The 12,277-nt window shown below is 36.6% G+C and overlaps 1 protein-coding gene and 1 pseudogene across 1 annotated transcript; one reads left to right on the forward strand and one right to left on the reverse strand.

Annotated features, from left to right (window-relative positions):
- The first annotated feature begins 1,083 nt into the window (after positions 1-1,083).
- On the forward strand, positions 1,084-4,169 carry LOC113319431 (annotated as a pseudogene).
- Positions 4,170-4,448: 279 nt separating this feature from the next.
- Positions 4,449-6,143, reverse strand: LOC113319663 (F-box/LRR-repeat protein 2-like). Its single transcript, XM_026567908.1, has one exon. The coding sequence runs from the start codon at positions 6,063-6,065 to the stop codon at positions 4,623-4,625; it is 1,443 nt and encodes a 480-aa protein (XP_026423693.1). The 5' UTR covers positions 6,066-6,143; the 3' UTR covers positions 4,449-4,622.
- Positions 6,144-12,277: the final 6,134 nt, after the last annotated feature.

Raw genomic sequence — 12,277 nt, forward strand, 5'->3', positions numbered from 1 at the left:
ACACACAAATTTTTTTTTACAGAAATATAAGTTAAAACATTCAAATATAATCATTCTTCAGGATTGTTGCTCCGAAGAGTTGATTAAATGCAGAAACACCTAGGCGATATAACTACATTTCGTCTGGATTGAAGTTATCATAAGTTGCTTTCAACAGCTGATAACATTCATCATGCGGAAAATTGTCGCCTGTCTGGTTAAGATAGCCTAAACGAGCAACATTTTTCTGAAATTTATAAATAAAAACTTAGCTTAAGTAAATATATTTATATCAATTATCAATCATACATCGTCAATAACAATACCATATTCATATCAAAAATCATTCATACACAATACCCTCTTTGATTCAATCAACAAAATATCATAAATTCAATCAACGATGTCCCAAACTATCAAACAACATACAATGACGCATTGTAATCAACCTAACATCTCAAATTTAATCATAATCAAACTCTAATTAAATTTAAACCCTAAAATTTGAATCACTCACCTTGGAAGATTTTGTTGATGAACCACGAAATTGAAAAAGGGAAATGCTTCACTGGATGCTAATGAACAAACCCATTGAATTTGGACTCCAAAATCGCACCGGAGGGTCTTCAAATCGAAAGGGTTGGATGAGGAGAGAAATAGAGAAGAAAAAGGAAAGGAAAAGAAAGAAATGGTCGACTGGAAGTGAGTTCTGTGAACTTAAACCTCTGAAACGCGTACTGAGTACCCGTTTTCGATCAAGTCAACGAGTTGACTAATATACGTACTAAATACCCGTTTAGCACTGTTCACAGCGTATTGAGTACCCGTTTAATGTAGGGAAGGAATGAGAGGGCACTTGTGCCATCCCTTCCCTACATTTGAGGGATATGGAAGGGATAGCTAGCACCATAGCTACAAAGATTTCTAGTAGGTCCTATATAAAGAGCTACTAGTATACAGCCGATGACCGAATCATCTTGGATTGGACCGTGCTTGGACTATAAGTTTGGCCCTCTATTAAGTGTTTTCAGAATAATGTTGACGCATTCGACGCATACTTTCTGAGTAAACCCGCCAAAAAGAAGACCTAACTTCGATCTTTCCTTCTCTCGCTCGAGTCGTTTTCACCGGAGTTGTTCCGAGTCTGCCACTCTCTACCACTAAAAGTTACAGGTAAGTAATATTTTGCTGTTCATTTGTTAAATCTTCTATTTCAATGATCTTAACGATCGTATCATATGGGTTTAGATTTTTAACCGATTTTTTAGGGGTTTCTTCAGTTGAACCCTACTAAAACCTCACCTACTTTTGTTCAATTTTAGTTTTTACTCTTTCGCTAGGTTGTATCAATGGAGGAAGAAAAAGATGCTTTCTATGTTGTCAGGAAGGGAGATATCGTCGGTATATACAAGAGTTTAAGCGATTGCCAAGCCCAAGTTGGAAATTCTGTAAGATTTTTCCTATTAATCCTTAAATATGTCTAACTTTGTAAACGATGTATGTATTATTCTGGGTGTCGATGGTATCCGGTAAAAGTTGAGATTATCAGAAATGGCATGGAGGTGTTCGATTATGTTATATTGTTGCATGTTTGGAGACTGATAAAGTGGGAAAAGGGTCGTAGAATGTTGCATGTTTTAGTAGAGTTGCAAATATCATAGTGTTCTTGTCTTTTATGTTAAACTTAAACCTGGATATGGAATTTCAATTGAAATCTACTATTGTGCTCTTCAAATCGATTAATTGTTTTACGTTTCTGCAACTCTTGGTAGTACTTTCCATTTACTAAGACATGTAACTGATTTTCTTTTGATAGGTATGTGATCCTTCTGTTAGTGTATTCAAAGGATATTCTTTGGCTAAAGAGACCGAGGAATATCTTAATGCGCGTGGTCTTCAGAAGGCCACCTATACCGTCAATGCAGCAGATGTAAATGAGGACCTCTTTAAGGATCTTGTACCTTGTCCCTTTCAGGTTAAGTATTTGAGCACTATAGCTTTCAAATTAATATTAATGTAGTCGTTGGCCGTAGATTATATCTTCTCCTTGTTATGGTAGGGGAGAGAGCTTTGTCTTTGCTGGCTGCCAAATCATACATCCTGTTTCTGATCTTATTTTTATATTTTATTATATCAGCAACCACCTTCCTCCAAAGGAAAATTACCAGTTAAAGTTTGCCCACAAAAGAGATCACATGAAATGTTGCAATCAGGCCATATAGTAGCTGTAAGTTAAATTACAAATCTCACATCATTAGAAAATTTTCGTTGAACTAGACCTTCACACAGTTTTTCAAGATAATACTTGTAGTAGACTAGCAGTTTGTTTTCTGCTGTTGTGTATATTGTTGAGTTTATGGTTCAATGCTATACTGGTGAGTTTGTTGATTCTTTGAGGTGGCATTCTAGCTTCTTATATTTTGTCTTATTTGCTAATTGTTTATATGTTTTTTGCAGCAAATAAATGGTTCTAGCTTTCATGCAATGGGTCCGAGCAAGATAAGCAAACATGAAAGTTCTGTACAGGAACAAGTGAGTGCTCTTATGTGGTTCTGAAGCAGTATTAGAGCATGGAATTGACTCTTTTATCTCTTTCTTTCTTTTTTTTCGTTAGAAGGGTTTATGCATAGTTGATGGTGCTGCTAAAGGAAATCCTGGACCAGCTGGTGCTGGAGCAGTACTTCGAGCTGAGAACGGGCAAGTGGTATGGAATTTTCACCCTTGGCTAACGATTTTATCTGTTGTCTTTCCATATTCACAATGGATGGCTCTCTGACTCTGTGTATTTACGAAGCTCTGTCGATTGCATGAAGGTGTTGGTATTGCAACCAATAATGTGGCTGAATACCGGGCGGTGCTTTTAGGGGTGAAACACGCCCTTCAGAAAGGTTTCAAACGAATTTCTGTGCAAGGTGATTCGAACCTCGTAGTTAATCAGGTTTGTTTGTTTTCCTTTCAAGGGTTTGATACAGTTACTTATCTTCTCTGAAAGTCAAGAAGCCTGTCAATATGTGGTTACTTTCATCATGATACTAACTTGTGAAAACCCTATAATTTATGGCGACACTCAGTGTGATACGTGAATTATCTAATGTCACTTATAGAATGTTAATTATTATCGCGACTAGATAGACTAGTTTTCTCTGTGCTTCCATAACTTGATTGACCCTCTTTTAATGAAAGTTCTGCTCGTTCCTTCTCCAGCATGCTTTTTTGAGGAAAACCTGCAATGCATGGAATCCATATCTATGTTGGCTCTTTTGTGTGTATTGACCCTCTTTTATTGAACGCTCAGGTGTTCCTTCTGCAGCATACTTTTTTGACGAAAACCTGCACTGCATGAATCAATATCTATGTTGGCTCTTTTGTGTGTATTAACTTGTTCTTATTATATTAATAAATTACAGATAATTATTTGCTGAAACAGGTTCGGGGTTAATGGAAATGCAAGAATGATAACTTGGCAATGTTCTGCAAGCAAGTTAAGGAACTTAAGGATAAGTGTGTCTCTTTTGAGATCAAACATGTTTATAGGGTAGGTGTAACCCATATGCTTCTCCCATATCTCGACGATTCTTACCTCTTTTGGTTTCGTCTTGGTCACGTTTGGAATTATTCAAAGTTTTAATATTTTCTTGTCTTTTTTAAGGATTTTAACAGCGAGGCAGATGCTCAGGCGAACTTGGGAGTACATCTAAGGGGTAAGATGAATCTAATCTCTATCACTCTCCCGTCTTGCATTTAAATCATCATAACAGGGTAGCGAGATGTTTCTGTACTGTGCAGATCATCAAGTGGTCGTGGTGGATGAGAAAAATTTAGTTGCTCGAATGGTCTGAATTAAGTTGCTTGAATGGTCTGATGAAGCTCCACTTGTTACTGCGCTGGGTTCCGTCTTAAAAAATAGCTTCCAAGCATCCATCACATCTCTCCCACATGTTTCTGGCTCAGTTTTTGGTTAGCCATTTTGCTGGTTAATGTGTTATGTACCACATTGCCATCTTTAATCTTTCGGCAATATTCTGGGACTGAGGGGGTTTAGCCTTGTCACAAGGGATACTAGCTACATTTTTTTCTTATTGCTTCTTTCTTAATCTGCTACAGTTAGTTCAAAGCTACAAAAGTTAGATGACACGACTGTTGGTGTATATTATGGTCGCGTTGTACCAGGTCACAATCTCGTATGACTTTATTACCGTTCAATTATTTTTCTTGAAAAAATTTGTTTTTTTGATTATCTGAGGTGAAGGAGGATATCAGTTTATGGTCATCAAGAATGTCCAAAACTGGTAAATACTTCCTGGAATCCCTGAGACTAAGAAATAGTAATTAAATAAAAATCAGCAAACAATGTCCAAAGTTGGTAAAATACTTCCTGGAATCCCTGTGATTAAGAAATAATGAAATAGAAATCAGTAGACTTGATGAAACTTGAAAGAGCTGTGTAGGTGCTGAAACCTACATCAATCTAAAGAAATTCTGTTTTCATTCATGAGTTTTGGATTAACATTAAATTACATTGTATGAATACAATTACGGAACAGTTCAGAGTGAGACTCTCATCACTCATCGTTCTCTTATTTACAACAACAAAAGAAAAGGTTTTATTTTACATTCAACTTCAATAAACGTAGTAATTGAGATCAAATATCAATAACTTGAATAAATTTCTTCGAAACCCATTTCTTAGCATCAGATGAGACCTTGATATCTTCAACCAAAACACTTCTCAACTTGGGCAACGCCATCAAAATCACATCCACACCTTCAACTCCCACCCTTGAACACTGCCTGATATCAACATTCTCCAACCCTTTACAATTCTTGCACATTAAAACCATAGCAGAATTTGTTATCCCACGACACCCTCTCAGCTTAATGTCAACCAAATTCTTACAAGAAGCAAGCATAGACACCAATTCCTTATCAACTAACATTTCATTAAAAGACAAATCCAATTTCCTTAATCCCTTCAAATTTTGTCCCAATGTAGTTAACAGACCAGGTTCTCTCTCAACAACATCACAATTTATAAGTGCTAATTCTTCAAGTTTCATACTATCTGCCCCAAGATTCTTAAGAGCTTCACCTGTAATAAGACAACAACTTTGTAGTCTAAGACTTACAAGACCATTAAAACACTCCCCAATTGCAGATATATGATAGTTATCAAGGTCTAATGGTAACCGAAAATCGATACGCTTAATACTCGATTTAGTACTTGTTATAAACCTATGCAAACCTTCTCTACTACCTCCATCATATAAGAGCAGTGAATCCAGTGAATTACAGTGTTCCGACAATTGAAATAGAACAACATCAACAATTGTTCTACTTGTTCTTACCTCAATTTGTTCAAGATTCTTTAAACAGTTAAAAAATGAAGTAAATGAATCACCATACCCGATGCTTTCACAGTTTTTTAAACGTAAATTCCGAAGATTTTTGCAATTCTTCCATAACCAATTCATTCCATGATCCTCAGCTCCAATACCGGATAAACACAGAGTTTCTAAGCACAGCCCAGATTTTCCAGAAACCTGAGTTTCCTCCTCGGAATCAGAACCATAATCAGGATGGGAATTGAGGCTGTGGAGTGTTAGATAATCATCATATTTAGGGCTTGAATTAGTAAAAGATAGGTCTTTCAGAAATGGGAAATTCTTAAGCCAGTGGAAATTCAAAGGTCTGGGTGATGAAACATGAAGAGAAGTAAGATGTTTACAGGAATTTGATACAGATATTAAAGAAGATGGAGATATAGGCCCAGCTAAGAATCTAAGTAGATGAAGATTGGGAAAATTTGAAGCTATAGACATCAAAACATGTTCACTACAAGATGAAATTTTGGAGTTTGGGTTTGATTCTGAGACGACTGAAATTGAAGAAAGATGAGGGTAATTAGAAAGAAATGAAGAAATTGAAGAAGGGTTATTATTCTGGTTTATACAAATTGAAAGTGAAGTAATTGAAGTTCTGTACAGGTTTAACCATCTTTTAGAGACCAAGGAAACTGATGAGGATGATGTTGAAGGTACACGCGTGAAGATTTCTTGAAGTAGTTCATCACATAGTAAATTCTCCATTAATACAGAAGAATAGAAGAATTTTCTAGATAAAGATGAAGAATGAAGAACCAAAGAAGAGAAAGAGAAGAGAAAGAAATTTTAGAGTAGGTAAAAGGAGGAATATATATAAACAGGGTAGCACCATTTTGGGTGTGAATAAAAAAAAAAGCAAGTGGCAAAGGAAGTCCACGCCACGAAGGTTCGTATCATCATACAAATTATGACCGTCTGATTGAGGTGATCATTGGAGATGAGCGTACCGTGGTCTTTAGGGAGGATGGTGAGATGATTATGTCATGATGCTTTTTTCTATTTTTTGTTTTGTTTTATAATCCTCTTATTTCTAAAAAAATAGGCCGGTTTTCTTTTTTGGATATGTCAAAAAAAATAGGCTTGTTTTCATATGTGGAAAGTCAAATGTTATGATTTTACTACTATATTCATAGAGGGACTACTTCTCTCTCTCCATTTTTTCTCATAATATAAAAAGGAGACCACTTTTCTCTCCTCTTTCTCTAATAAGAGATGAGTGGGGACCAAAGAATAGATTAGAAACAAACATGGAAAAGTGGTTTCAATGATTAGTTTTATTAATTTTTGTGAAAACCAAACAAACCTATTTTTTAGAAACGGAGGGAGTATATCTCTAGTAGGTACTGTTGTACGTAGCTATTAGATGTACCTTTGATCCGCTGATATATGCTAACTATATACTACCAGAACTATATGTGTAGCTGTACTAATTAACTACTACGTGTTTGTAGTTTTACTCTACAATACAAAGGGGATACGAAGAGTCATAGTACATACTAACCACAAAGTAAATTAACCTGGCTTGATAGGGGTATACCCAAATTAATTGGGGTATACCCAATTTTAAAGGGACTCTTTTTAACAGTTTTAGGAGGAGTTCAAATGGGTAAGTTACAAAACTACCCTTACCCTTTAAAAACCTATTACCCTAAATCAGTTTTAATCTTTTCATTTATTCTTCTTCTCCTCCACAACCATACTGGCTCCATCACCCCTACCACAATCAAAACTCGTCGATTAATTTATTGAAATCGTCGATTCGAAAACTCCGATTAATCTTCATCAATGGATCCACCACGGCGGAAGGGAACTCGTATGAAAGGCGCTAATCAAAAATCCAATGAGTATAACCCTGGAATTGCAAGTTTGGTTCAAAAACCGTGAAGAAAAAAACCGTCGAAGAAGGAGAATTCACAGCCGCTGAAACACGAGAAATGGTGTGCTTAAGAAAGTAAGGGCTTACTTAAACTCACTCTATTACTTCTATTTTATGTTTGCACGACAAATTAGGTCAGAAAAATCGATTCTTTGATTTTCAGTTATTATCGCCGTCAAGGTGTTATGTTATCGACCTTGCCGGCTTTTCATAGTTAGGGTTTGGCCGGCAGGCTCTTTGGTTGAAGATCGTGTCGGCTGTTGAATACCTGTAACTGGTACTTGCAGGGCCGGCAAGTTATTCAACCTCAGACCCTGACGACGGCAGTTTTTTTTTTAGCCGGGTTGGTTATAATTTTTTGCCTTGTCGGTTGTATTTCGAGTTTTTTGTGTCTCCCGATGCCTTGAATTTTTAAAACCGGAATGATATTTGGATAAAACCATGCCGGCTGTTTGTCAGCCGGCAATATATGGGTAATGGACCTTGCCGACCTGTAATGTGGAAAATCCTTATATCTCCTGTGTTCATATTTGTTATAAGCCGGCAGGTTATTTGAATGATACCCTGCCGGCTATAGTTTAGCCGGCATATATGTTTTAGTCGACCCTTCCGGCCATTATTCCGCCGGATTGGTTATATTTTTGTCGACCCTGCCGACCTGTATTTTTTTTTCTTAATTGTTCTTGTTCAGGTTGGAAAAGGAAAAGAAAAAAGTTATGAAAGCTCTTAGTCCTCCTTCAAGACCTCCTCGTGTTGGTGATAAACTCTTGACTTTAACACATCGAGGGGCATACGTTGTGCCGGGAACTCTTGACTTTAACACAAACTGAAGCTAATGTTGAACAAACCCAAGCTTCAACTGAAACCGGAAAGAAGAAGAGGGAGATCACTAAACCAGTTAATTTCCACATGCCTGCCCTTCACTTGATGGTCACACTGAAAAAAGGTGAGCGTCTAAGGGGGACCCCAAGAGATAGTGAAGAAGTTCTTTTTGGATACAAAGACTCTTGGGCATGTACGATCCATAATACTATCGTAAGTACTCTCAATCCGTCTTTGTGTTTTTATTAGTGTGTATCTATCTTAAATTTGCGTCAAGTGTTTGTATTTCTTTTCATTTTTTTTTTTTGGTATTTAGGATCACAGACATGCCCTCCGTCTTTTGAGGCGCCAAGATTCGTGTTCAGTGACTAAGACTTGGGATCTTGATCTAGAATGTGAAGAGGTGAAAGTGATTGTCAAGAACTCCGGGTTGTGGCCTGCGGTGGAGAGTTCGAATATTGAGCATGATAGAGTTACCGTATCTGTATTATGTGAGAGGTTCTACGGAGAGACTGATACAATGTTATTCCCATTCGGTGAGATGGCAATAATTCCCGATGATGCTCATCAAATTCTAGGCCTCGAGGTTGAGGGAAAAACAGTGTGTGAGGGATTCAATTATGATTTTTCTTTCAAGGATATTTACAAATTGATCTAGAAAATGTTAGGTTGTAATCAGATTGAGACGGAGTCTATGCTTGAGAAGAAAGAAGGTCGTCTAACCAAGAAGTTTAATCTGAAGCTGTTGAGGGACACATTATCTGGGACCAAGAAAATCTTTGATGAGGAAGGAAGGGTGCACCCGGTGTGAATCAATGTTACCGCGTCAGCTTATTTTCTTTACGTCCTAGGCAAATATATCTTCCCTGACAGTTCTGGAAGCTTGGTCGATGCCAGTTATTTGCAACTAATGGATCCCTTAGATAAGGTGCATGAGTATTCTTGGGGTACTGCAGGTGTCGCCTTCTTGAACAATGAGTTGACAAATGGTTCTAGGGCACTCACCAAGCAAGTTAACGGAAACATATGTCTCTTCCAGGTAATTGTATTGTCTAAATCATTTATATTTGCAAAATTCTCGTAAGATAAGATTCTTATCTTACTTTTTTTTTTGCATAGGTTTGGATATATGAGCAATTCCCTTCTTTGTTCAAAACCAACTCCTGCGTTAAAGTGGATGAGACTGTTGCGGTTGATAAGCCAAGAGGGCATAGTTACAGTTTTAAGGGTACTCAGGATATAAATAATATCGCTAACAGTGGAGTCATGATCATCAAGGTCGACTCCATCTCACTTATAAATACCCACATCTTCCATTATACTCTACATATTTTCTCTTCTTCCTCCAATTTCTCATAAACAAATATATTTGATTCCTAGTTATTTCTCTCCAAATATGAGTTTGAAACCAAGACACAAAACAGAAAAGTCAAAGGATCAACTAGCACCTCAATGACGGGATAGAACTATGAGGGGAATAAACAATACAAGTTTCAAAATGTTAGAAAACTACTTGTTGATGGTATATTCTTTGTTCACATATTTGGCCATTCAGAGCGAGTTAATTCAGTCGCTCTAAGAGGTGGTGGTCTGAGTTTAACACGGTGTACAAGTACCTTTCCCATGATGTTCAAGAAAATGTCTGAAGATATCCTTGGTGGCGTTTATATTTTACACAACCTATAAACCATATGACTTAAATGCTTGTCTGTTATTTTGTATTAGAGCATCTCCAGTGCATGGGATCAAGGTCATCCGCTCTGGAGGTCTTATAATTAGCACATTCTTCTTGTGGGTCATTGTTAAAAGACAAAAAAAAAACTTGAGGATAAAACTTTTCACCTAAAGTTCATCTCCAATCCACAAGGTCTTATCTAACAAAATTTATTTAAATTTAGAAACAAATGATGATTTGGACTTAAGACCCAATGTCTTAGATAAATTCTAGATTAGACTTTCTCTTTTACTTCCATTTAGCCATGTCATGTTTTTTTATGACCTTCGCCTTTGCATTGGAGATGTAAATTTGGTGGAAAAAGTCTTAAATCCTAGGTGTCATATAATTTTAAGACCTTGACCCCTTGCATTGGAGATGCTCTTAGGGTATTTAATTCTCGGTATGAACTTTGTTCTGGTTACGGCTAATAAAAATTCTCTTTGTTCTCTCTCGCCTGATTTCCAATATGGTATCAGACTAGAGAAAGTTCAAATTTCTCTGGTTCTGATTCCCATATTTTTTAATTCATACTTTCATCTTTCGATTTATAAATTACCTTTCTCAAATTACTTACTTCATTATCTCAGATCTGTTTTTCTCTCTTCATCTGTAGTGGGAAGTACAACTTCAAATTCAATTACAAAAGTTCCTCTCAATCAATTCAGTATCATAACCCTAAAATTAAAATATGATAACTACTTAACTTGGAAATCTCTAATGCTTCATGTTATTCGTAAATTCAAAATCATAAAGTTTCTTGACGGATCTCATGTCAGTCCTTTGCAGTTTACAAATCGTACAAAGACAAACAACAATATAGAAAATCCTCTCTACATGGATTGGATGGATGAAAACTCAACAATTTTTATGTGGATTAACTCAACAATTTCAGATTTGGTAATTTCTTACTTTGTTGGTGGAACAAATTCTCATCAGCTTTGGACAAGTATTGCAGAAAGATTTGCTTGTGTCTCATCAACTCATGCTATACAATTAAGGACAAAACTGTTGAATCTGAAGAAAGGTAAATCATTTGTTGCTTTTTATGCTGGTGAAATTAAACAAATTACTGATCAATTAGCTGCATCTGGTTGTAGATTTTTTGATGATGAAATTGTTGTTGTTATCTTAGCTGGTGTTGATTCAGATTATGCATCCTTTGCGACATATATTAAAATTCAAAATCCACCAGTAAAAAATATTGAATTACACAACTTACTTCTCAGTAAAGAAATTGTGCTAGGTAATAGACTATTGCAAATCATGTTGAATCAACTAGTTGCATTATTTGATAATGGTCGTGGTACTGGTAGAGGTTTTTCACGTGGTTATAATCAGAATTTATTTAGAGGAGGTGTTAGAGGTTGAATTTTTGTCGTTTTGGGAATTCTGGAAGAGGTAGTGGTAATGATATTTTACCTACTCCAAGTTCTACTCCTTTTCACCTTCTTACCCCACATTAATCTCCAAACCAGCTAGTTTATCCTCTGGTGATAAACCTACTTGTCAAATATGTTGGGAATATGGTCATGAAGCTGATAAGTGTTGGAATATGATGAATTTTGCACATCAAGGCAGAGCACTACCAAGAAACTTACAAGCTATGCTTGCTACTGCAAATATTCTTGGATCAAATCCCTAATATATGGATTCTGGAGATACAAATCATCTTACTTTTGATATTGGAAAATTTTCTTCTACTTCTGGTTATTCTAGAGCTGCCTCTATCACTATAGCTAATGATGAAGGTATGGATATTCTCAATTATGGTTCTTCTATTCTTTTTGTTCCAAATTTTATTTTTTAATGATTCATTTCTTGAACTAATTACCAATAATTTGAAATTAAAAATTAAATCTTAGAGGGACTATCATCCGGTAGGAAATTAGTTGGAAGCCTAGCAACAAGCTGAGCTCCAACTCCCTTTTGAATGACCACTCCTAACCTATGAAAGAGAAAATCTCCAACACACACATTAGCATCATAGCAAGCAATATAATTACGCAAGCGCTTCTGAAAATCCATGGTATCATCACCAAGCTCCCCTAAGGTGGTGAAAGCAAGTGTCCTAAACCATAGCCTTGTGTCATGCACTTCTCCAAATATTTGGCGTTCTTCCAGCAACAACATTCTTTATGGCAAGGCCCGGAGTAAAAGTACGTACCCCACCACCAGTAAAGGGTGAAACACCAGTCACATCAAAGCACATGTCCCGCCCATTGTCCCAATTATACACAAATATGTCAGCTGGTCTTAAAGCAGTGCCATTATTGGCCAGAAAACCCAATTCAACCTCCTTCCTAGCTGGCACTCCCGCACGATATCACATATCTGCAATGGTGTCACATACCAAATCATTCCTAAACTTAAGACCTACCTCATTAGCACAATCCAAAGCATGATCGCCGAAAACATCCATATCTCTTTTACAGAAGGGACAAGCACCATCCATTTCGAAAAGGGGGATCCCTAACCTATACTGGAGAACTGCACTAAATTTCC

This window comes from Papaver somniferum, chromosome 10, assembly GCF_003573695.1.
Source record: "Papaver somniferum cultivar HN1 chromosome 10, ASM357369v1, whole genome shotgun sequence".
Lineage (NCBI taxonomy): Eukaryota > Viridiplantae > Streptophyta > Magnoliopsida > Ranunculales > Papaveraceae > Papaver > Papaver somniferum.

What these genes read in the sequence shown, in the direction of transcription:
- LOC113319663 (XM_026567908.1), bottom strand. Translation starts at nt 6,065, where the DNA reads ATGGAGAATTTACTATGTGATGAACTACTTCAAGAAATCTTCACGCGT.